We start from the raw sequence: 27,762 nt of genomic DNA on the forward strand, positions 1-27,762 counted from the left end.
CAAAAACGTTATTATGATAACGGTAGAGCTCCTGCTGCAGTCTTCAATGAGGGGGATCTTGTTAAGATTACTAGAACCAATTATTATAATAAGGGCAATAGTTCCAAGTTACTGTCAAAATTCATAGGTCCATTTAAGATTGTTAAAGTACTCGGCAACGATAGATATCAGATATCAGATATTCCTGGTTTTAGCAAAAATAGAAGAAAATTTGAAAGCGTTGTCGCAGCGGACAGAATCAGACCATGGGTTAACATTAACCCACGAGAGTCTGAAAAATCATCAGATAGTTCTAGTTCTTATGATAGTGAGGATGATTGCCCTCTGTCCGAACTGCGACAATGCAAAGATTGATTCATTAATTTATGAACTACTAGATAAGTACCTAGGTTAAGTCTCCAAATGTCGTGATTTTACTTTTGTTTTTTTTTTAAATATGAAAACAAATATTGTAATATTATACATTAAATAATAATTATAAATAGTACATGTATAATTAAAAATAATAAATATAATTGTTAAAATAATAAGTGTATATTATAATAATAATAATAATAATAATATAATAAATCTTTGGACAATTTCACACAGCGCCAGCTAGCCCCAAAGTAAGCAACTTAATGCTTGTGTTATGGGTGCTAGCTTAACGGATATACTACTTATACATATACTTTTTTTTTTTTTTTTTTTTTTTAAATACATAAATATTATACATAGTCACACCCAGACCCGTCACAGAAATTAAAATTCATCATTTCAATTTCTGCCCGGCCGGGAATCGAACCCGGGACCTCTCGGCATAGTAGTCCGTTCTGAACCACTACACCAAACGGCCGACCTATATATTATAAGTAACTATGAACTACTAGATAAGTACCTAGGTTAAGTCTCTGACTGTCGTGATTTTACTTTTGTTTTTTTTTTAGATAAGTACCTAGGTTAAGTCTCCGAATGTCGTGATTTTACTTTTGTTTTTTTAAATATGAAAACAAATATTGTAATGTAGCGAATCCCGAGGGAAAGTACTTTTTAAAAAGACAAAAATGACTTCGGACTGATTTTAATAAGAAAACAAAAATTACAATCAAAAAAATAATTAACACACAAAATGCAAAATCCGAGAGTTCCGATCGCAACGACGGCTGAAGGCAAAGTGAGCCCGAGTCGCACTGCGCGCTGGCTTATATAGGGACGGTCGCCGCAAATCTTCACATCTCCTACACGGCCTCTCCTGACAGGAGACCGTCCTCGGTCTCCTTCTTCTTTCAGTCCAGCAGTGGCATGGACAGTCCCGGACCGCTGGGTTGGGGTCCACCAACGGCGTGGCTAGTGCTTGAGGCACCTGCCAGCCCTTGTAGCCCAGACGTAGATGGTTGCTGCCCGTCGTCCGAAGGTAGACCAGAAGCTCGGACGGAAGGTGATTCCGGGCTCAGGTCCTCGACTTGGTCTTCACGAGACTGTGCGGCCACAGTCTCAAGCTCTTCATTTTCGCTGTCTGCACCTGTGTTAAATTAAGCGAAAACATTTAAGACATAAACTCACGTATCGATAAGTTTTACAACGCTTAACATCCCATACATAAGACGCGTCCGCCATATAAATAGGATGCGAAACGTCGCCAGGGTAGATTAAGTCATAGGCACGACGTTAGCGTAACTTAATCACGGCTCAAGTCATAGGCACGACGTTAGCGTAACTTAGCCCGGCGAGACAGAGGCACGACGTTAGCATGTCCGCCCCCAATTGTTAGGAAAGAGGCACGACGTTAGCGTTCCCCAACAATTGCACAATCCAGTAAGGAAGCACTACGTTAGCTATTACTGGAGTCCATCCAAAGAATAGTTCACAAACCACTCTTAGATAGCCAGGCATCTTACCATCAAAGTAAGCAGCACACACATCAGGAGTCCATTCTCCGCGCCATGCGACCATGTACTCCGCTGCTGCCTGCGTCGACTTCCCATAGGAGCCGGCCAGAAGTTGCAGCTCATAGCGCCCGTGCGGGAGAACCTTCACCACGCGATACGGGCCGCGCATGCCGGAGTCCAACTTCCCCGTTGATTGAGCTTGCTTCTTAACAAAAACCAAAGAATTTAGTTCAAAACCTCGAGGCGCCTTTCTGCCTTGGTTTACATAGGCGTCTTGAGTCTGCTGGTTTCGCCTGAGACGCTCCGACGCCCTCTGCCGACTCATCTCGCGTAGAGCCTCCCTGTTCGGGCTGGACCCGTCGAGTGCCACATCACGCACTAGGCTTCGGAGAAGAGGTGTTGCCGCATCAATGCCCACCAGAAGATTGAGCGCAGAATATTGAGTCGTCCTATGTCGAGTGATATTCAGGACCAACTGCATCTTCCAAATAACATTTGGCCACCGTTGCTGTCTATGATTTGCTTCGATGCGAATCATGTTCAATACCGTCCGGCAGTAGCGTTCGACCTGCCCATTGGACTGGTGCATTTCGGGTGTGATTAGATGTACCTCACACCCCATATCCTTGACCCAATCCAGAAATTCAGTACTTTGGAACATGCGACCTCTATCCGCAACAATCAATTTGGGAGACCCGAATAATGAAATGGCGTTCGTAACATGACGCTTTAATTCGTTAGAGTCTTGTCGATACATTGGGTACAACAGGGTGTACTTGGAAAAAGCGTCAATCACTATTAGAACGTATCGGTAACCATCTACTTCGGGGAGCGGTCCTAGAGCATCCATATGGACAGTCTCGAAAGGTACGTCTGGTTTTTCCCAAGAGGTAATGGGCTGTAATGGAGCCCGTGGGACTTTTTTATGCGAAATACACACCAAACAGTGCGCGATATATTTTTGGGCAAAACTACGCAACCCGGGAAACCAGAAATGTTTAGTAACAAGGTCAACCGTCTTTTCAACTCCGGGATGTTCGTGCTCATCGTGAAACACGCGCAATAGGCTAAGTCTGTGCCCTTTAGGGATATAGCACAGAAGTCGAGAAGGTTCACCAGTAGGTGTATGTCTAACATAGAGAATGTCATTCTTAACGACATATCTACTCGCATCCAACTGACCATCATGTAGTTGCTGGATGAGAGTTCGGGTTTCCTCGTCGGAAGCCTGAGCAATCTGCGCCCAGTTCAGTGGCTTCTGAACCGTACACACATTGACCGGGTTCCGACTGAGATAATCGGCGTGCGACATTAGTGAACCCTTCCGATAGTCCAAATCGAAGTCAAAATCCTGCAGGTACACCCACCACCGAGCCACCCGCGGGAGCAAATCTTTTTTCCGCTTGGTAAGTTTTAATGCGTTGCAATCGGTGACTACGGTGAAGTGCACACCCACAAGATAATGCCTGAAGTGTTGTAAGGCTTTGACCACCGCAAGAGTCTCCAGCTCATACGAGTGGTACTTACTTTCAGCTCCCTGCGCTAGCTTACTATAGTAAGCAACCACTCGCTTGTGACCACCTTCGTGCACCTGCAGAAGAACGGCCCCGTAACCGATGGAACTTGCATCGGTGTGCACCTCAATCGGCAACGAAGGGTCGTAAATCGCAAGTACGGGCTCACTAGTCAGACACTCGATGATCTCTTTGCGGGCAGCCTGCTGCTCAGGGCCCCAATTGAATGCTACGTCTTTACGCGTCAGAGCCGCTATACAAGCCGTCTTTTGAGCGAAACCGGGTATATACCTCCTAAAATAGCTGGCTAAGCCCATAAACTGACGGACTTGTTTCACGTTTTTCGGCTCGTCGGCTTCCGTTAAAGCCCTAACTTTGTCAACGCTCGGCCGCACCTGACCTTCACTGATACTACGGCCTAAATACTCAATCGTGGGTGATAGGAAGGAGCATTTCTTAAGGTTGATAGAAAAACCCGCATCAGTCAAAGTTTTAAGTACTTTGCGCAAAATAACTAACCCCTGATCTACTGTCTGACTTAGGATCAGAACATCATCAATGTAGACGAGGATTTCACCAGACTCTATATGTTCCCGGAGCGTTTTGGCGATAATTCGCTGATAGACGACCGGGGCATTTGCAAGACCATACGGCATTTTCAAATATTCGTAATGCCCCTCGGGCGTTACGAAGCCAGTTAGAGGAACGGACTCCTTATCCATAGGAATCTGATGAAACCCTGTCGCCATGTCTAAGCTCGTAAAATATTTGTTTCGTCCTAGCCGGTCTATATGGTCATCGATTCTCGGCAATGGAAAACGGTCCTTCACGGTCACGTCATTCAACTTCCGAAAATCGACGCACATTCGATCGGAGCCGTCCTTCTTTTTGACAAGAAGAATCGGGCTGGCATAATCAGATTCCGACTCCTGAATGATCCCTTTTGCCGATAAGTCCTTGACAATCTCCCGAACACGAAGTGTTTCCGCGTGGGAAAGGCGATACGGCCTATAGTTAACTGGGGTGTCACTCTTCAGTCTGATGGCCATGCTACCAGTGTTCACGGTAGAAGTAGCTGTACCGGATATTAAAAATTGAGAAAACTCATCTATTATTGCCAACAACTGTTGCAATTCATTTTCAACAAGAGGTGTGTTCACAGGAACAGAAACATCAGACTGAATAGTCATTACCCTATCTGGCTCGATAGTTTCTCTCGTAAGGAGTTGGCGGTCGCGCGTGCGAATATAACGAACGCCCTCTCTATTGAGCACGTCTGTACCAACTATAACCGGCGTGTTCATGTACTCAGACGCAACTACGAACATATCAACTTCAAGAGTTATACCGTCAAATTCGATTGGCAAAGTCACGTATGAGGTACTTTCGATTTCTTGACTACCAAGTCCCTTTAATATTCGAAATGCCGGCTTAAGCGCGCAACTAAAATGTCTCAACAAAATTGACGATATAAGCGATATCGTTGAGCCGCTGTCAATTAATACATCAACCGGCACGCCCTGAATCACTGCAACAACAACGTCATTGTTGCGGGTAGTCTCGTTTTCGCGGCAAAAATTGACGTTATTTTTATTACGAGACTCAGACTTTTGTTTGGCAAAACAATTTTCGATTTTATGACCCGTCTTTTTGCAGAACGAACACGTATCGGGCTTTGTTGGCACAAAAACAGGTTTTTTACTCGCATTATTGTTACTAGCTGAGGAGGAGCGTTCCTCCTGGTCAGTCTTAGATCTCTTATTGCAATTAGCCTGTCTGTGTCCCAACCGGCCACACGAGAAACACTTGCCTTCATCGAACCGTCTTTTTCTCGGAGGTAAATTAGCGACGTTTTTGTTATTCCCCGCAAACGTATTTTGGGACACGACACGAGCAGAGTTAGCCTTAGATGCACTAGGCTTCACGTATGTTGAGAAAAATTCAACAAGGTCGTTAGGCGACAGTTTGGCGTTTGTAGCGGAGGCCTTTATTTGAGGGTCGGTGATTCCGCGTATCACGATTGCCGATATCAATTCGTCACTAAGACCCCGAACTATGCGTAAACGAAGGAGTGAGCGATGGGCGTAATCAGCATAGGTAGTGTAGTTATCCGAGTTTGTACTCATTACCTCAAACAAAATGTTAGCAATGTCCGGAGTTTTCGGACACAAAGGTTTAAATTCCTTTTTAAAGCTGGTCCAACTACGCTCCGTCGTCACCCACTCGTTTAGCCACGTCTTTGCCTCTCCTTTTAAACAGTTTCCTATACGTGAGAGACATTCGTAATCGCTCCAATTATTGAGAGACCTTGCTCGATCTACCTCCTCACACCAATCGTCAATGTTGTGGAAACTAGGATCGAAATTGGAAATGTAAAAATGTTGGCTAGACCTTACCGTACCGATAGAACGAATAGCATCCACGATGCGGTCCGTCACCGCAGACGGTGCATTCACTTCACTCACACGATCCGATTCCGCGACCAGCACTGGACACGCATGCTGCGGGACGCTCGGCGGTTCCGGCGGGAACGGCGGCGTCATAGAACGTTCCGCGGGGCGCGCGCACGACGCGGGCCTATAGGGGGAAGGAGACGTTGCGCACCTATTTCGTTCACACGACCTATTTCGCGGCGATACATTACGTTGCACAGGTGACGACGTATTTTGCGCGGCTACCTGACTTTCCAACGTTCTAAGGCGGGTTAGCATCACATCCATGTCACGTTTTAATCTATCGTCCGGCGCACGATCGCGGTATTTACTACGTCGGCGCTCTCGGCTGCTATAACGACTTCTACGACGCTCACGTTCACGATCACGATCATCACGATCACCCATTTTTCTCTTTTTACGCTTCGCGCCGGTAGACACCAAATCAGAATAGCCAGTAAGATAGAATCACGTTGATCCTATCCCACTTCTGATGTAGCGAATCCCGAGGGAAAGTACTTTTTAAAAAGACAAAAATGACTTCGGACTGATTTTAATAAGAAAACAAAAATTACAATCAAAAAAATAATTAACACACAAAATGCAAAATCCGAGAGTTCCGATCGCAACGACGGCTGAAGGCAAAGTGAGCCCGAGTCGCACTGCGCGCTGGCTTATATAGGGACGGTCGCCGCAAATCTTCACATCTCCTACAGTAATATTATAGATTAAATAATAATTATATAATACATGTATAATTAAAAATAATAAATGTAATTGTTAAAATAATGAAAGTGTATATAAGTAATAAAGGCATGATAGAGCAACTGATTTAGGGGTAGACGTGCACCAGGAGGTTGCACTAGGTTGGATGGCCGAATGTCGTGATTCGAGCATTTATTTATTGTATTTTAAATATTTTTCTTAATATTTGTGTCATTTAAAATTAAATAGTTTCTAAGTTTAGTAAAATAAAGACAATGTTTTGACTTACATTCTCAAACGGGGAGTGGAAGTGACGTAACAGAAGTAAAGGTGGGGAAATAACAGCGGAGGCGGTCGAGCGCCTGCGCTGGTAGGCCAGTGGCTCGTCGACTATCGAACTAAGCGGACACTAAGAGGTCCCTATACCCGTGTAATTAATATCGAATTAATTAGTCATCATTGTACATTAGTGTGATAATTGTATATAAATATAGTAACTAAGTTAAATTGAAATAAACGCTATATTGGAGACTAGAGTTCTATTATTTATAAAACGTGTGAGTTGTGGAGAATTAGGTTTCTGAAATGAAAGTAAAGTGTTTTCATAATAATCCGAATTCTTTTGACATTAATATGATGAAATATTTTTTACCCGACTGCGCCAGAAGTAGGTTATGTTAACGTACTTTACTTTTGTCTCTCGTTGTTTCATCATTTTCAATTATTTGCTAATTTGTGTGTAAATGTTCGCTTATTAAATATTTAACTGTCTATCTATGTAACAAGGCTATTATTTAAATATTTTTAATCAATGATGGTTGATTCATTAGTTTAGGGATTTTATCTTGGCCTTAAAAATAGATTCAGTTATGATAAATATAAAAACCGAAAATGACTGAGAATACACAAATGTATGGGTAACTTCGATAACTATCATGTATGATAGTAATCAATAATATTGTTAAATAAATATTGTGCAATAAATTGGAGGGATTTCTATACCTATCTTATCCTAAAATATCACCATTTAATAATGAATGACTGGATATGCATATTGCAACCAAATGGTTGAATAGGTACCTACGTTACCAAATGTAAGTAAATAAGAAAAAAAGCTGTTTAATTATTATGATGGCGGAATAAAATACTAAAGTACATAAACAAAGGTTTTAAAAATAATAAATAAAAAAACATAAAGCAGGCCTATATCAGCCCATCAAAAGCACCCGTCTACGTCACGTATTGTCACGTTAGTCATTGCTAATAATCCATAACAGATACACGCGTAACCTGTTACTTGCGCTCAAATCATATAAATATGAGCATTATTTTAAAATATCATAATGCATACAAATTGATATTGCAAAATAGTCTTTGTTGAAATCGTCTGACGCGCATAGATCTCCAGTCGCTGTGCATTTGTTTCACGATTCGATAGCGATTCTGTTTTGTTCCTGAACCTGGCGGCTTATACAACTCAACAATCCCAATTTATCTTTCAAAGATAAGCAGTGATAGTATGTATTGGTTAAATACACATTCATATTTCGTTCACGGACACAAGTGATAGTGACGTCGCGACGTCGACGCGTTAAGAACGGAGTGAAATAATACATTATTATAAAGTGCGTTTGTGCTGGCGATTGAAAATCTAACAAAATGGGCGTGCACTGCGAAATAAATTTATTCAAACCACAAGATGGAGCATTTATACCGGGTTCTACTGTTTCTGGTATCATCAGATATGCAGTTGACGAAGAAACTGTGTTTAACGAAATAACAGTATCACTGAAAGGCAGTGGATCTTTAAAATTAAAGGATCTAAGGAAAAGCCGTCGAGAAAGAAATGGCGCTCACGTTTATAGAAATTCAGAGACGTACGTAAATATTAAAAATGTGGTGCATAATAACGACAAATCAGTTCCTGTACCGATCGGAGCGTATGAGTTCCCATTCAACATCACCTTACCCCAAAATATACCGCCTTCATTGAAATATTATACAAGAAATATCAGTTATGATATAACTTGCAACATCGAGTACCATATTGCAATAAAATTCGACAGACCAGGTCTCTTCAAATTCGCGAAAAGAATGAAGAAAGAAATAACTGTCGTCTCTGGCATCAAGCCCAGGCTGCCTATGGAACCAACCATTTATGGAGAGCAGAAGAAACTTTTCCAATTGTTCACTAAGAAACCAAGCATTGTCAACATAAAGGCGAACATACAGAGCTGCGTGTACGCATCTGGCGGTAACGTGCTGTTGAACTATGAAGTTTTCAACCAAACCAATCTAAATTTGAAAGGAGTCAAAACTAAGTTGGTGGAAACGTATAATTTTACAACTAGAGGACATCGGAAGATCCAAGTGTCTAATGAAGTTCATGATACAGAATCCAAGACTGGGTCTATTGCCAGTGGTGCTTCTTCAAACGTTGATGTGTCTATCAACATACCTTTTGATATTGGTTCTTTGGAATACTCCAATATGGTGTCGCGAGACTACTTTGTTTATATAACTGCTGTGATCCCATTTCCCCATATAAATGCTGCTTTGAAAATTCCGATTCAAGTAGGAGATTACAAAGAACCTAATTCAGAAAACCTTGACGACCCTCCTCCGTCGTACTGGGAAGCAATGGCTGATGATAAGAAACAGGATAGTGATGATGATGATGTTTTCTGATTTCTTGATAACGGGTTAATAAATATTAGAAATATGCCATTTTATGTAAATTGGTACATCGTTTATTCATTAGGGAATTTAGGGTATTTACCTAATTATTAATGATGACGACGATGTTAGTTACGGTTATTAGTAAGATACAAAAGGTCAACGATGTGAAAAAAAAAAAAAATGAAAAAATGAAAAAAGTATTTATTTAAATAGGCACAGGTTACATTTTGCATTACAAAATAATAAAGGCAAGATGTGTTAACAATAACAGTAAGAAAAAAGAGCAAGATGTATATCAATAACAGTGGGCCCCAAACTAGGCATAGCCTGTATCTTGGTGGCCCAAACAGTGCAATTGACAATTAAAAATATACGTGTCCAATATTTTGTAATATTAAAATTGAAGGACTAAAAAATTTTTTTAGGAAACTAGCCTATTCAGATACTGGTATAGAAATGTTAGATTTATTTAATGATAAAGAGGCTATTTACACAATTACTGATATAAAAAAGCAATAAAAAACTATTAAATTAACTAAAATATCTTATCAAACGATTTTGTACATAATAAGATCTAAACAATCAAGTGATTTACACTGAAAAAGGGCAAGAGTTCAATATTTGAAGACACTTTTAAAAACTGTTCAGGTACTTAACAAATTTTTCAATAATTCTCAGCTAGTAATAAATATGTGGGTAGTACAGTTCATATTATACCCTAACATAGTTTATGACACTTACTGTAAATTTTTCATCTTAATTTAACATAGAAGACGGTTTTTTTATTACACAGAACATTTTTATTTTGTCGATCTTAATTTCAACGTGTTAATATTGCCTCGCACGTATTATTTCCTCACCATTATCGCAAAAATAATATTTGATATATCTATTCAAAATTCAAATTATCTGTAGATAGCCAATAACTTGGTGGCGGTTCTTCATTTGACGGTCCAGCAGTTGTAGATTGACTTTGGCTACCATCATCCCAAGTACCAATTTGTAAAGGAATAACAACGTGGTAGTTTTTGTGCGGTACTGGCAATACAGTCGTGAGAACACAGGCATAACTTCTGATCACCATTTTGGAATTTTCGATGGAATAAATGTTTGGTGGCAGATCAACTTCCCATCTTGTTTTTAAAGACTCTCCCGATTTGACCACAGCACTTTTTGACTGCATATTAGGAACAGCCTTATTCACTTTTGCAATAGCGTGACTTACGTCCGAATCATAGTATTTGTAGACCTCGACCAGTCGAGTTTCAACTGATATGATATCAATATTAGTTTCATTTTCAACTTCGTAGGCCAGCTCTAATCTGCCGCCGGGTCTAAGCACACAGCTTTGAATTGTAGCTTTGATTTTAACGTTGTTCTTTTTGCTCAATACCGTGAACAGCTTCTTCGTTTCGATCCGTGTTAGCGGTGTCATGGAGAGTGCCGGTCTGATCGTTGTTGAGACCACTTTAATGTCTTTTTCGAAGACTTTGTTCCACGAAAACCTTCCTGATACGACAAACTCTACACGGAGGTTGTATAGCATATTACAAATAATTTCGAGTTGTCCTTTAATTATCATTGACGACGGTATGTTGTCTGGTAGTTGGAATTGGAATTGAGCTGTGTTCACGTGTCCACTAGATTTATCATTTTCGTTAAGATTAACGAATGTCGCGGTGTTGACGTAATCTTCACTGTTTGTGTAACTTCCTATGTATCTTCCCTTAGTTACATTAAGAATGCCAGCTCCTCTGAGTGATATGACTATTCTCTTCACTGGTACATCTATAATCGAGTATCGGACTACTCCGCTCACTGCACTTCCAGGTGTGAAAGCGCCATCTGGTGGCGTATTTATAATAGTTTCACAAGTAACACCCATTCAGCACTTTGTAAAGTAAATTATTCTAATTATTTAGTAACTTTTGACACGTGTGCGACCTTTCCTAAGTTTTTTAATACAATGGCTGGATATAATTATGGCTAGGCTCAATTTATCAAAAAGATAATACTCATATGTAATGAGTAAAACTGTGTACCAATATTTATCTTATCCGTCGAAGTTATCGGATTATCATAAAATATTAGTGGTGCCCGTGACCTTGTCCACAAAAAATATACATGTTTTGTTGGGCTATAATAGTTTTGGAATATCTTTAAGTACCTATAAGGAAAAAATAATATTTTTAAAGAAATAAGCTGTTTTTTGCGTCTGTCTTGTAAAAATACAAATAAAAAATATTTAATACTCTGTTTTGCTATTTTTCACATTGAAGGTAGGTACTCGTTACGTTTTTCGAATTCGTTCAATACAATATTTTAATTTAATGCAGACTTTTTGCCGCTAGTTTTTTATAATTTAGAAACAAAATGTGTACTTATGTACACGTACAGACACGATTTAATTATTCTACTATACTATGAAAATATTTAATTTATGGCCAAAAAATGTAATTTTAATCGAATTTCAATACATTATTTATCACATACGTGTATTGACAACAATAAAGATTAATCAATCATGCTAATATAAATGTTATTGAATATATTACTAAACTTGATGATTAGGTACAATACTTGTGTTCGCGCTGCTACATCAGCGCCACCACCGGCGACGCTAGCGCCCTCTATTATAATCAAGCATGCTCCATAGAAAGAAGTCTATGGAGCCGAGAGAATTTTTGTCTATGCGACGACCGCCAACCGAAGCGTCGCTTCCATTTTTTTACCGCCAACGAGAAAGGCTTTATTTTCTGTAATGTACCTATAATATTGTTTAAACCGAAGTAAACCCCAATGTTCACCGAAGAATGGCTTATTACTGAAAAGGCCCCTATTTTCAAGATCCTACAAACTACAAACTATAACCTAAGCTCCAACATGTTTTTGGCGACCGTAGACATCACGAACACGAAGAAAACTGCTGAAAAAACGATGATTCCGATGAAGAACCGATGCTAAACCCAAATCCAGGCCTCCATCCAAGATTCCAAGCACCTATAACCTATTGCACGATTGTAATGCGCATGGAGTGTCGTAAAGTGTTTCGTCCAAAGTTTTCATGTTAACTCGCTAAGTATATTATTTCAAATTCTCCAAGCAACAGGTGGGTTCTTTTCTTGTCGCTCTTCACTGTCTTCCTGTTTGTGCCTTCGCTATTAGCTTTGCACGCATTAAACACCACACGCCGAACTGTTTCAGTCTAATCGGGCCTACAACGTGGGGGTGCCTATCGCGCGTGCTAACCTCTGAGCTGCCGATCTCCGCTTCTGCTGCGGGCGGCGTCAGGGCAGTTGTAAAGCTTCGGGGCAACGGGCTGAGGCTGCGACGCGCACGAGTTGCGCAAAGGACCGCTATACAAGTTTGACCTGCACATTCTATTTGCTTATTTCATTGTTTGTGCGCCAATATGTCTGAGAGTGATGACTATAACGAGAGTTCCGCCAAATTGGACCTCACTAAATTGTATAGGCAACGTAGTTCTATCAAAGGCCGTCTAACTTCAATTAAAAACTACTTGCAAACTATTAAATTGATCAACCCGAGCGACCTTAAAGGTGCAAAACTTAAGGAGCTCACTATTCGGTTAGAAAAATGTCAAGAACTATTTTCATCCTTCGATAAATTGCAAACAATAATAGAAAATAACTCTGACAATTTAGATATTCAATTACAAGAGAGAGAATCAATAGAAAGTGACATGTACTCTGCCTTGTCTAGCTTCCAAGAAATAATTGAGTCTGCTACTCCAAATTCCAATTCAAAGGTTTGTGATGCATGTAGTGTTTCCAACGGCAGTCACTCACAAGAATTCAATAATATCAAGTTGCCAACTATAAAATTGCCTACATTTGATGGAAATTACCTAAAATGGCTGGAGTTTCATGACACTTTTGATTCATTAATTAATTCCAATGATTCTATTCCGACAATATCACCAGAGTTGTGGATGTCAACACGGCCAAAGGAATTGTCCGCCGTGCTCTCAACAAGCTCGTCGCACTGCCGCCTTCGAATGAAGTTGAAACCCAGTCACCTGCTTTCAACGGGCCCCAGTATGTTCGCGCTGCTACATCAGCGCCACCACCGGCGACGCTAGCGCCCTCTATTATAATCAAGCATGCTCCATAGAAAGAAGTCTATGGAGCCGAGAGAATTTTTGTCTATGCGACGACCGCCAACCGAAGCGTCGCTTCCATTTTTTTACCGCCAACGAGAAAGGCTTTATTTTCTGTAATGTACCTATAATATTGTTTAAACCGAAGTAAACCCCAATGTTCACCGAAGAATGGCTTATTACTGAAAAGGCCCCTATTTTCAAGATCCTACAAACTACAAACTATAACCTAAGCTCCAACAACTTGTAATATACAGGGTGTTAGGTAAATGGGTATAATTGAGCCGACACTAGCCCATGTTAACATGGTCATATAAATGGTATGGTGAAGTCAGAAAATTGATATCTTCATTTTAATTATTTTATTTTTCATACAAATCGGATTTTATAAAATTTATTTTGTATGAAAATTAAAAAAATTAAAATGATGATATCAAATTTCTGACTTCACCATACCATTTATATGCCCATGTTAACATGGGCTAGTGTCGGCTCATATACCCATTAACCTAACACCCTGTATATTAAACTTTTACATTGTTTTATAAGACAGAAAGTAAGTATGAATCATTCATGATTCATCGTTGTAGCACAGAATAATAATAAGTACTACGTACAGAAGCTTTACTTCGCGAAGGTATTTAAAAAAATGTATGCTCAATGTCATTAACAATGGTGTAATTTAGCTTGTCTCAAGAGTCAAGCACCATTTTGTTGACAAACGTCAGTGATCGGTACTGTGCGCCAAAGTCATAGGGCTGACTTCGGTAAAATGATTATTGACGTGAGGTGCCAAACTGCAGAAAATGGCGGAGGAAATACATGATTAAGGCTTGGTATTTCTTCTAAAGTAGGTATTTCGCGCTGTCAAAATCTGCGCGCGCAATTCTTCGCCGAAAACAGCGCGTCAAAGAGCTCCCGCCACAATTTCCAGCTACACAGTATAGAAATACGCAGTTGGTTAGGTTAGGTTGACTTCCTTCCCTTCAAGCGTCACACTCACAACACTTTCTAATACAAATCATATCCAAGTGATACAAATTAAAACACCTTTCAGACTTTTTGGGAATATATTCTAGAATCGAATAAATATAAAATATAACTGCAGAAGTAAACACGGTTCGCCCGACCTTCTGGAAGTGCTGCGCCGGCTTAAATAATTTCAAGATTACGTCACCCGACCTATCGGTAGGCCCTTGGGAGCTTGAGCGATTGGAATTTTTTTTTATGATAAGTTACTCTTAGTAGCGATTATTTAGAGCTTGGATAATAAATTTAATTATAGTTGTTGCAATTCACGAAGCTTTGCATGTGGTTAATAACATTAATCAGTATAGGTACGCATCAATTTTGTTCAGTCTCTTTGTTTATTAATAAATAAAAATATCATACTAAAATTGCAGAAACATATTTGTTTGTATTGGTCTGGGTGTTTTCTTTCTATAATATGTATGATGTATGTACGGGGTTCTGTACCTATCGAAAATTGCTATGAGCATCACACGCGGTTACCTGCGTACCTCTGTGCACTCATGGGAGTTTAAGCAGAGGTCCCTAGAGTTTGACTTTGAGCTTTGTTTATAGTCATTACGAAGCAGACTGATGGGAAACTGCACTGTCTTGAATTCGAAAGGGTAATTTGACGGTGTTTGGGGAATTCTAGGAATAAATACAGAGTCCCCTCATTGAGATTGAGACATTTCAATTTGAGATTTCACTTGACATTGAACACAATCTGAAATGGAGTTTTCAAACACTTGTAAAAATAAAAAGTAATTAAATCAAAGGCACTAAGTAGTATTGATATCAACTTCGAAGAAAATGACTGCCAAAATTACTTTCTACCCGTTCCACACGTCTTTCATGAATTATATTAAGGTATTGTTAAACTAAATTTCAAGTAGATTGAACCAAGGAATCACTTTGTCACATACAAACTTTGCCCCCTTTTTTCACCCCCTTCATTTCATGACCCCATTTCGGAAAATCTTTTCTTATGAGATGTCTACGTCATAAAAAGGACACACCTTCCAACTTTCAGGTCTCTACGATATCCGTCAGTCATTTAGGACAAAGCATTTTTATTAGTTGTTCAAAACTCTATCGTTCCAGGTATGTCATTGACAGGAGGGCGCTACTATCTTAATGGGTTATTCATTAGTCCACTTGACATTTCAGAATCGTTTGACTTTAGATACCTAAGCGATTTGATATTCGGAGTCTTTTAATGAAATCAAGTTCTGAAATAACTTGAGGTGTTGTACCCGATCAAGCTTTTCATTGCAGGACAGTTAAATAGTTTTATTATTAGTTTCTTCTCTAAGTCTTAATTTGTCAGAGTAGGTAAAGGCTCCATGAGAGCAAAATTTAGCTTTATAATAGTTTTTAATTTTTTTCTTGAAATATTTGACGCCTTGTAATCTCTCGTTAATATAGGTCCACACAAATTCTTTATTTGTTTGACTTCGACTTTAATAATTATGCTCTTACATAATTATAAATAAACTAGCTTTCCGCCCGCCGCTTCGCCCGCGTGGAATTTTTTGGTTTTTATATAACCTATTATTACACTCAGATATAATGTGGCTTTCTATTGGTGAAAGATTTTTTAAAATCAGTTCAGTAGATCCCCAGATTACCCCTTACAATTTAACAAATTAATATACAAACACACAAACTTTACCTCTTTATAATATTAGATTATAGATAGGTAATTTGAAACCCTGTTTTCTTTTATTCTTTTTTTTATTTTAAATATTTCACGATCCAAACTAATATTTACTGTAAGTAAATGCTAAATAGTAAATATTAGTTTGGATTGTGAAATATCCTACTAATATTATAAAGGCGAAAGTTTGGATGTCATGATGTCTGGATGTCTGGATGTTTGTTACTCTTTCACGCAAAAACTACTGAACGGATTTTGTTGAAACTTTACAGTATTATTGTTTATAACCCAGATTAACATTATGACGATATGTGGCAAATAATTTTCAATAAATAAATAAGACGTATCTAAAAGCGCCATCTATCGTCATTGGTTAAAATCTACAGCACTGGACAAACTACGGTATGACGTTCGTAAATTTTCATTCGGGGGAAACCGTGAAACGCCATCTATCAACATGGGTAAAATGAGGTAAAACATCATATCTAACGGGGGTAAAACGAGGTCCACGCGAACGAAGTCGCGGGCGGCCGCTAGTTTACAATAGGTAGCTTTCCCTCCGCAACCTTATTGGTATTCCATGTATGTGTCTTTTAACTGAGTTCTGTTAAACATTTCATGTAAAATTTGTTCAATTATAACTCTATTTACATCTGCATCTGTAAGCAAGGATTCATGTTCTCCAGCCCAGATGCCGAGTAAACAGAATCGTCTTTCAGTGACGTGCAGCTGCCCCTATATTTGACCCACTGACCTAATTTATTATTATTTATTTGTGTCAGTGTGCTCTTCTAAAGAGTGAAGACGATTGTATCTAGGTACTATTAAAATGTAATTTTAACTCATTGGTTTTGTCTCATATTTGAGGAATGTATCATGAGTAGAGTCTTAGTTTAAAAGGATGCCAACGATTTAAATTTCAATAGGTAGACAAAATTCAGAATTCTTAATTATCAAAAATTTTAGCTTTCTCCAGTAACACTGGTATTATTATACTGTGACTCATCAAAGTCATCATTGTCAAAAATATTGACAAATCGAGAACTGTCACGGCCAAAAAACTGGCACGCGTCCGTCCTCCGTAAGCGCCACCGCGCGACTGATTGAGATTGTCCAAGCCGTCATGGGCGATTTTTTCCACATTTTTTAACATAGTAACTAAATAAGACGCAATATAAAAATTTCATCCGTTAAAAGCCCTCAAGTTATTTCTGAACTTTAGTTTAGTAAAAGATTCAGAATCTCAAATCGCTTATTTTAAAAATAAAACCATAATTAGAAAACGAATAGAGGTAACTTTGGGAATTTATTCTATCGAGTCAACTTCATCAAATCGTGTTTCCATCCGTTAATAGCCCTAGAAAATATCCTCAACTATGCCCAAAAAAAATCTTAGCCTTTTATTTTACTGTTTAGTACCTCAAAAATGAAAAATGAAAACCTCATTTTCGCCATTTTCTCTGTTACCCGGCCTTAAGCATGAATTATCATGAATAATATTAACCACTTATTTACCTCTCAGTGTCTTCAGGCAACTTAAAAAAGTACATTCTGTGTTTTTATTACTATTTAGGCAGTTAAATACTGCACAGTACACCATTTTCTTTATTTTTTTCCATCATATACAATAATACGCGTGCGTGATTCAATGCTCGCTCGTATGTGAGGCCTTGTTGAATAGTAATCCTGTAGGGTGCCATCGTGCTTGTTTTGTTTTCGATGTGAACTCGCGGAGATGTAAGGCCTGGTTGTGGCTAGAAACAAGGTAAAGCTTTTCATCAAAAAGATTAAACTTCCTAATTAATTAATTCTTATTTATTCCAATTATTTGATTTTAATAAATTACTAATTTAATTATTAATATTAATTGTGAATCATGTATTATTATCAGAATTACTCAGTAAATAAGGAAAATAAACTGACTTTTCCATCACGGTAATTCCCATTCCCAATTAAAATAAATCTAATCCCCACCAGTTTAATGAAACAAAAATCCATGATCAATATTTTTTTGTATCTCATCATCATCATCATCTCAGCCACAGGACGTCCATTACTGAACATAGGCCTCCCCTAATGCTTTCCATGTTGCCCGGTTGGTAGCGGCCTGCGTCCAGCACTTTCCTGCTACCTTTATGATCTTGTTTGTATCTATCAGGCACAAATAAATAAATAATCTACGGCAGTTATGGTTTTGTTCCCTATTGTACCGAAGAAAAACCGTTAACAACTAAAGTTGCGCTTTTCTCTTCGAATTTTGTTTAGAACTGTAATTGTTTCACTTTTGTACTCGCTTGGGTGAAAGTACAGTGAGCAATAAAATATTTTATTTCTTTCTGACTTTTTTACTAACTTACGAAGTGTTATAGAAGTAGAAAAGCGAAGAACCACTCATACTCTTTCCTTGGAAGTCGTGAAAGGCGACAAAATAAATGGCCAAATATGTGTACATCAGACCTTCTCAACTAGGGTTGCCAGGTCCAAAATCACAAAAGCCGGACTTTGTGCTTCATTTCGCCGGACATTTTACCCTAAAAGCCGGACATATGCAATTAGTAAGGTAAGGTGGGGCACAATGTTACAATGCATATTTCTCCGTCCCTTTCTATTAGTTGTATGATGTTTTGGTATACACGTTTGTCAAGCTCATAAGAGCTGCTGAACTGAGCCGCTGAACATCATACAACTATAGAAAGGGAAGGAGAAATATGCATTATAACATTGTACCCCGTGTAACATTGTGCCCCACCTTACCCTACTATCATCATCGGTTGTTGACCAACATCCTGATACGTGCGCATATGATTCTGTGGCTCGACTTGCAAATATCCAAATTTCCAAATAAAAAGCCTAACAAAAACCGGACATGTCCGGCTAAAGCCGGACGCCTGGCAACCCTATTCTCAACCCGTCTGGCCAGTGTGGCGAGTGTAGGCCAATTCCTCCATGTGGTTAATTAAAGAAAGCAGAAAGCTGTGTTCTGAAAATAGTACATAGAAATAGCAATAAATAAATAATAGTAGAGACGTGACGCCTCAACCTCAACGTGACCACGACCATTTTGTCAAGAGCGAACCGACAAAGAAGAAGAAATTAGAGAGCGAGTCGTGCTCCTGCAGTAGATATTAAATGATTGATTAAGTGTGTCTTTATTATCTTTTGAGTTTTTTTTAAAAGAAGAAAGTAGACCTAAATATACACAGAGATACAGAAGTGTTTTGTAAAAAAAATACAGAAATATTTCAAACCAATTTCGTGCTCGATGATACCACAAAAAGTTTTCAAAAGCAAAAGAGTGCGAACTACGCTAGTTACCGTTTTGTTTCTGACTGTATAGAAAAAGTGTTAGCATGGACTAGTTCGGCTGCCTTTTGACATTAACCTCGAAACTTACGTCTTTTTGCTTTTGTGCGCGGCTGTACAGTGGCTGAACTTGTAATTTAGTTCTTATTCCACTACTGTAAGGTTCTAAATTGGGTGATACCTTTTTAAGAAAGCACTAATATTGGATTTACAAAGAACTTTATGTGAAATTATTGGTCGTTGTTTCGAATTCAATATCAGCAAAATTTTATCATTTCGAACTTAACTCTATTATTGTCCTTTCTTTATGCAATTAATCATGATTGAAAAGAAAGCATTACAATGATTAGGCTATCTTCGAGACGTAATAATACTAAGAGAGCAGGATGATATTGGTTTTGATATACCTTGCGCAGTTAATAAAACAACAACATCATCATCATCATCATCATCATCATCATCATCATCATCATATCAGCCTCTCACAATGATTTTCGTAATGATCGGTTGGTAGCGGCAATTACATACTTAGGTAAGTAAAATTATTACATATTATGTATATTTACACTGGTCATCACAAAAATCGGCCCACGTACGTTTTACAGGAAAACTCGTTTCTACTGACACAATCATGGTCCCAACAATATTGGTGTTATTTGAAAGCCCAGTAAATATCCATAAAGAAAAACACATTTAATTTCATAATAAACGATTAACATAAAATATACAATAAATGTGACTTGAAAAAAACCTAACTTTGGGCACACATCTGGGATTATTTAGTTAGACCAATTATTATGGTTATAAAACCAAATAATGATCTCACGTGTCCTCTTTAACAGATGGATTAATCTCAACTTAACAATATTAAAACCATAAAAGTTGGCTCAAGCGTAACTACCTATTTTTTGAAGAAGTGACTCTGGATCCTTCTAAAGACACGTTTTTGGGGTAAACCTTTCCTTTAATGAAATGAACTTTAGAACTAGGCTTTCAATTGTGCCGACATTTGTGGGAAGTGGGAATGCATACGTTTGAAAGTGCTTGTCGCGGGAGGGTCGATTTTTGTGATGACCAGTGTAGTTATGTAAAGCATATTTTTTAGTGTAATAATTTTGTATTTAGCTATAGGAACGAATGTCAATAAGTTTGAAGCTAATTAAAATACAATTCAAATAAAAATACGTGTCCTTTTTAATTCTGCCTATCTACACTTAATATTATTTTATTTTATTTTATTTTTCTTTATTCAGAAAACCACAGCTCTTTATAATAATAATACAAACAGGTATTATAAAGAGGAAAACTTTGTTTGTTTGGTTGTAATGAATAGGCTCAAAAACTACTGGACCGTTTTAAAAAATTCTTCCACCATTCGAAAGCTACATTATCCACGAGTAACATAGGCTAAATTTTATTTTGGAAAAACATAGGGTTCAGGGGTCCACGCGCGCGAAGCCGCGGGCGGAAAGCTAGCTGTTAACAAAGTACAAAAATAGGCAAAGTTGTTTATAAGAAGTTAACGTTTATTTTGTGCTCCATACGATTCGCTTGCAAACTTGAGCTTTCGCGAGCTTTTGTTCAAATTCCCCTCTGATAACTTCCCGCGTTCAAATGGTATGCTAACCGGATATTATGTTTTCGGTTATGTTCTCACATGTACCGAATGAGAGGGAGTTGTTTTTATTTTATTAGAATTTTCTTAATTAATATAGTTCTCAAGAACTGTACTTTTTAATTGTTTTCTCATACCTATAAATGGTATATGGTTCGTTTCAGCCGAAAGACGCCCACTGCTGGGCAAAGGCCTCCCCCAAGGATCTCCACAAAGACTGGTCCGGCGCCGCTCGCATCCAGGCACCTTCCGCGACCTTCACCAGATCGTCGGTCCACCTAGTGGGAGGCCTGCCCACGCTAGGTCTTCCGGCTCCTGGTCGCCACTCAATGGTATATCTCCGAGTGTAAAAAATGGATATTTTATCTGGATTTTAAGCTAAATATTCATAAAAAAAAATTAGCTCAAATAAAAAAATACCGATCAAAAAACCTATAAAAAGTACCGTGTCATGTTGAGATCTTGTTTGCGGTCACACAACGGGACGCTGGGGACCCAAACTCGTTGATTTATATTACTCTATAGTATTGGTTTGGGTTTAAAAAGTTTTTTTTTCACGCATTTTATACTTTATTTCTACCTATAAGTAAGTACGTATTTATGCAATTATTTATTTATTGAAAAGGAAGTCCAATTTATTATTTATTTCACTTTAAAAATGGGAAACCCTTCAAAAAATAGATTGAATCATCAGAAATTTTAATCAATAATCATCAGAATTTTTTATTGATGGTTGGGCCATCTCATCATCTTCTTCTTCTATTGAGTTGACTTTGTTTCCTCATTATTTCTCATTAAAAATCTCAATAAACCCTATTGATGTAGTTAGCCCCAATTCAAATTCAAATAGTTTATTCAGTATATAGGCCCTTTGTAGGGCATACATACACGTCCCAAATATAGCTTGCCCTACCACCACTTCGGGACAACATATGGGCTGGTGCTGAGAATGGGAGGAAGAAACTCAGTCACCTTCAGAAAAAGAGGCTGACTTTTTCAATTAAATACAGTAATTATAAATTGCTTACATGACACGCAATAAGTGCGAGCTAAGCAGGTAAAAAACAAGCACTCTTGTCATTTAAATAGTCGTTTAACTTTATATTATAGTATCCTTTTTTCATAATGATTTTCTTTACCTGTACCTACTTTGAACTTATGAATAGGTAGTTCTATAGGAGATTGTGGTATTTTATTAAATACTAGCGGCCGCCCGCGACTTCATACGCGTGGATCCCATTTTACCCCCTTCATCTATCTTACGCGGTTTATGTTTTTTCCCCCTAACTCCCGTTCCCGTGGGAATTTAGCAATATCCTGTTGTAACTAAGCTTTAAGTTTACTAAAGTACCTGCATGCCAAATTTCAAGCGTCTATCTTACGCGGTTTAGATTTTTTCATACAAATGTTTTTTCCCGCTAACTCCCGTTCCCGTGGGAATTTTGCAATATCCTGTTCTAACTAAGCTTAAAGTTTACTAAGGTACCTGCATGCCAAATTTCAAGCGTCTAACTTAAGCGGTTTAGATTTTTCATACAAAAGATTTTCCCGCTAATTCCCGTTCCCGTGGGAATTCCTAAGTATACTATAACCTGCACAGGAGTATGAAAAATAATTGTACCAAGTTTCGTTAAAATCCGTCGAGTAGTTTTTGTTTCTATAAGGAACATACAGACAGACAGACAGACAAACATTTTACTGATTGCATTTTTGGCATCAGTATCGATCACTAATCACCCCCTGATAGTTATTTTGAAAATATATTTCATGTACAGAATTGACCTCTACAGATTTATTATAAGTATCTATATAGATTTTAACACTATTCCCCAAGAATGACCTACCATCGGCACTTGTTTCAAGCTGCTAGGTAATACGGCATCCGGCGGCGAACGTACCACAAAGGGTGCTCAGCAAAGTGTTAATTGAGAAACTTGCTTGAAAGCTAGGAAACTAGAGCCAAAGGTTTCCTGTTATTTTGTATTAAGACCGCTACAGTATTTCCCTGGAGTCAGGATTGTTTATGGTAATACTCGAGTGGAGACCATAAACAAATTGCTTGGTAAAACTGTTTTAACTTCAAAATGGAAGAAACATAATATTATTTAGTAGTAATACAACATTATTTGCAGCCTTTCTTTTGACTTTTTATTTAAGACTAGCTTTCCGCCCGCGGCTTCGCGCGCGCGGACTACATTATCTACATAATATTTTAGGGAACCCTATTTTTTTCTAAAATAAAATTTTGCCTATGTTACTCGTGGATAATGTAACTTTCGATTTTTTTAAAAAACGGTTCAGTGGTTTTTGAGCCTATTCATTATAACCAAACAAACACACAAAGTTTTCCTCTTTATAATATTAGTGTAGATTATAATATTAGTGTAGATATAATAATTTCACTCAACTTTTTTTGACAGATTTTGATCAAGAAAAAAATATTCTGCACATTAAGAAAATAAATAAAATGTATTGATAATTAGTGCGGATTGATCGAGGGTATGTCATTAATAAATAATATGGCAAGTGTTATAGTTAGTTTTTCTAACATCTTCCTCGTAGACATTCTATGCAAACAAAGTCACGGCACTGTCTAGCTACTGTGACACTGAGTTTCAAAGCAAATATTGAGTGTATTTGTCTTGCTTTCTATCCATCTGTTTGCCAGAACTGTTGGTAAGTGAGTTAGATTTCTTAATTCAGTTAGATGAAGTTCCCGAGTGACTGACTTGGATGTACAAGTATGTCTGTTGAACTGGGAATTGGTCGAACTAAACCTTTGATAGTAGTTTTAATGTCATAATCTGTTTCAATATGGATTAAGAGTTATGTTATTAGTTAAGATATATAAATTACATGAGTAGGTAAATGATTCACGCCCGTATTCACAAACGATGCTTGCTTAAGTGAAGCAGCTAATCGAACGCACAGCGCTGAATATAGCTCTGTGATTGGTTCGTATGTCACCCTATGTGAACGCACAGGGTGACATACTCTCGCACTGTGAGATCTCATAGTAATGTTTGTAAATATGGGCGTTAATGCGTTAATACATTCAGTTTAGAAAGTATTTGAGTCTCATATAACTACTTAGTTTTTATTTCTGAACATTTTTGGATATGGAGACTCATATGGAATGCGAGATTTAAAATTTAGCGTTCCATAAAAAAGTGAGAGAAACAGATCTCTAACTCTAATTTGTTATTTAGTGCATGAGCACTTACAGCTTGACGTATCAGCTGTAATGCTACACAGTTTTCGTTTTAAGTTTGAGTCTAATCGAATGTATAAGTAATAGCAACGATTTAAGTACATACCTAGCGAGCTAGAAATAAAGTATTTTCATCACAATCTAGCTTCATTTCGCGGTACATTTCACAAAAACATCCCTGGTCGTAAAGCAATCTAACTGGTTTAAAAAAAATGTATTAGGTACTACCCATGCTGGGTACATGCTTAGCTCTAAGACGCTTACAATTTAACATCAAATAACTGCATGATGCAATGAATAAATGAATCATGAATTTGTACTTATAATAGTTTTTTATTTTATTTTTTGAACAAATATATCTTGAACTACGATAGACTGCAATTACTCGTAGTTTTTTTATCCAGTATACAGAGAAACACAGTTTTTTAAACTGAACGCCTGCTTATTTTCTTACTTCTCATTAACACTGTAGCACAACTGTAGTGTTGCTGTGATTTAATGGCAGGCGCTTGAATATTGAGTGTCCATTTGCAAGTAAACGGATTATTAATGTGTAATGTCTATTATAACCCGTCTAATGAGAAGGCATTATGCTATACGTATGTACAGGATGTTGCGTTAGCTTATATGAATTGTTAGTTAATAGCTATCATGCACAAATTATACCTTTACGTATTTAGTTAGGTATGGGTAGTTTATTAAAAATTCTTGTGTTTTAACATACCTTTCTGTCAAATAAAATATTTCTATTCTAATATACATAAAGATGGTATTTTGTAGATTTTTGTGTGGTTTTCGACGGTTGTCAAAAATGTCTGTGGTTTGCTATAGTTCTTTAATTTATTTTTTAGATTCTAAATATTTTGGTCTTGCGTTTGTCTATGAGATAATAGTTATTGAAAAGGTATAGTTATTTCAATTTAGAGCATATTAATAATAGCATAACTCTTTTTATACCTCATTTTATAGTTATGAGTTTTTTTTACTAAAAAACTACTACTTTACTTAAAAAGTTTAAGTAGAATACGATTTCATGAAAAAAATGCAATGGCTAAGTATATCAAAATGTATAATATTGTAACGAATTTATCAATTAGCACCCTGTACATCCACTCAGTCCCTTGGCAGGTGACAAACTCAATATGCGACAGCTGCTTCATCATCCCATTACCGCATGCTAATTGATGTCTTCGTACACCTAAGATACGATTCGAATTTATATGCCTAATAATAATTTAATATAGTCCACGACAATGGAATTGGATAATCTTGAAAATTGGATAATGATAAAAAATACTTCAAATTACATAACTTTGAAATCAAAGATATGTTTACTGAAATCACTAGATACCTAAGTTAAAAGTTCCGTGTCTTATATCATTCAGTTTTATTTTTTAGAAACTATCAGTCCCTCTGCCCTAATGTACAAGTATTAATGTAGATAACCTAAGATATTCAATATGAGTTATTTAAACAAACCGGTCAGAAATAAATACAGTAAAAAAAAGTATTAATTCGTACTTACGATCAAAATACTCCATCTGGATTGCAAAATCTGTAAAAAAGCAAATAAAAAATTAAACATTAAGTACCTAAAAGAAAGAAAAAACAAAACAGAAATAATATATTTTTTTCATGACATCAACATAATTAAGAATATTCACCAATATTGTATGCTATCGCTTGTATCTTCTAAAAAAACAAATCTCTTTGTGTTGATAGCTCTAAGATTATTCTTATGCTTATGTATTTGCATTGAAACTCCGTGGGAATACTGCCTACAGACCTACAAATATGAATATCGTTTTATTGATCGTAAAATACCGGGTGCGAAGAGGCGAATATAGTGTGATAACGGATATTGAAAGTGGAAGGCAATATATTTTATCTTGTACAGCAAAAATATCAGAAAATCAGTAAAGATGTGACTTGAGAGCATTTTTCTTATTTTTATTATTCATGCCTAAGGCGTCTTCAGAGTGGATTATAAAATTCAATGTAGGCGAAGCTGGTATTACTTTTATTTCGATGTAGACAGAGGGTAGAAGATACTTCCAAAATTCCAACAACTGTTTTTAGTGGAATAGTTTTCATTTATTAAACAACAAGTTAACAGTAAGACAACCCAGGACCGAACCGCCTGGAGACGCATGACGCGGAGGGCCGACCCCAAATTAAATGGGAATGGGCCAGGCAAAGTAGTAGTTTTCATTTATTAACTTGTGCTACATGTATTTGACTGTGTGTACCTATAAATTTAATAATTACATTATTGTATTCATGTATTATCTTTGCTTTTTAGTATCTCACTATTGGAACCGAAATTAGAAAGAATGGATTCTTTCTAATTTCGGGTATTCGCCATACGTAGGTAATTGCCATCAGCAATAAAATACGTTTTATCGTATTAAGCATTATTATATGAAATATATCATTTATAAACTTACTAGCTTTCCGCCCGCGACTTCGCGTGCGTAGACTACATTATCTACATATTTTACGGAACCCTATTTTTTTCCAAAATAAAATTTAGCCTATGTTACTCGTGGCTAATGTAGCTTTCGAATGGTGAAAGAATTTTTAAAAACGTTCCAGTAGTTTTTGAGCTTATTCATTACAACCCAACAAACAAACAAAGTTTTCCTCTTTATAATATTAGTGTAGATTACAGGTAATTCCACACACATATAATTTTCGGGATAAACAGCGTTTGAATATACAAAGTGCATTGGTAAGCCAATTACGTTGGAAGCCCTTTGCGTTAAGTGTTCAGTAAATACATTTATAACGTTAGTATAGTATGTAACATGTTTGGAATTCCTAAAAAATAAAATAAAATATTATGGTAAATAATAGCAAGTATTATGTGGGCTTGTAGGTATATCAGTGTTATCTATACTAATATTTTAAATGCGAAAGTACTGTAACTCTGTCTGTCTTGCTTTCACGCCTAAACCACTGAACCGATTTTGATGAAATTTGGCATAGAGATAGTTTGAGTCTCGGAAATAGACATAGGATAGTTTTTATCCCGGTTTTTGTAAAAGAGACGTTCGCGATAAAGTTTTTCTGTGACAGACAAAATTAAGTATTATCATATTATTATACGGAAAGCTAGTACATATTCTTATAAATATCATAAATCCATTAGGTACACATAAAAAAAATTGAATTTATATTATTTATCTGATCGTGTCTTCATTAGTAAACTATTTGTTTTTGTTTGTTTGTTTAGATATACGAAGCAGAGAGATCTCACTACTGTCTAAATAAACCATAAAATAGGAATACCTATTCTTATTCGTGTTAAATTTCTACTCTATTAATTCACAGGTATTTTTAGACCAGTATCTATTGAATGAAAGGAAAAGGAATAAAAGTATATAAGTTATTTATACTTCAGTAATTATGGTGGATTTTATCTTGTTTCATCTTTTTGAAAATTACTCTTAGGTAAATTGAGTGTACCTGTATTAAAACAAAATTCACTTGTGTTAAAATAAATATTTCTTTGAACATACCTTTTCAATGAGCCGTAGATAATAAGGCTTCTTTAGCAGTTTCTTATCACATTTCGTCACATACTCAATCAACATTCATAAAATTAACCATCGAAAATTACTGATCCATTTATCATACTAAAGTTA

At 37.1% G+C, this 27,762-nt stretch overlaps 2 protein-coding genes across 2 annotated transcripts in view; one reads left to right on the top strand and one right to left on the bottom strand.

The window, feature by feature from the left end:
* LOC135072838 (gamma-aminobutyric acid type B receptor subunit 2) overlaps positions 1 to 27,762 on the bottom strand; it is a 229,106-nt gene extending 201,344 nt beyond the window's left edge. Inside the window, exons 1-2 of the mRNA XM_063966878.1 lie at positions 27,637 to 27,762; positions 25,641 to 25,670 (exon numbers count right to left, since the gene is read on the bottom strand). The gene's annotated coding sequence lies outside the window, so the exon portion shown is untranslated. The remainder of the gene's footprint in view (positions 1 to 25,640; positions 25,671 to 27,636) is intronic.
* Positions 8,179 to 9,207, top strand: LOC135072840 (uncharacterized). Its single transcript, XM_063966881.1, has one exon. The coding sequence runs from the start codon at positions 8,179 to 8,181 to the stop codon at positions 9,205 to 9,207; it is 1,029 nt and encodes a 342-aa protein (XP_063822951.1).

The sequence above is a fragment of the Ostrinia nubilalis genome, chromosome 6 (assembly GCF_963855985.1).
Source record: "Ostrinia nubilalis chromosome 6, ilOstNubi1.1, whole genome shotgun sequence".
Taxonomy (NCBI): Eukaryota; Metazoa; Arthropoda; class Insecta; order Lepidoptera; family Crambidae; genus Ostrinia; species Ostrinia nubilalis.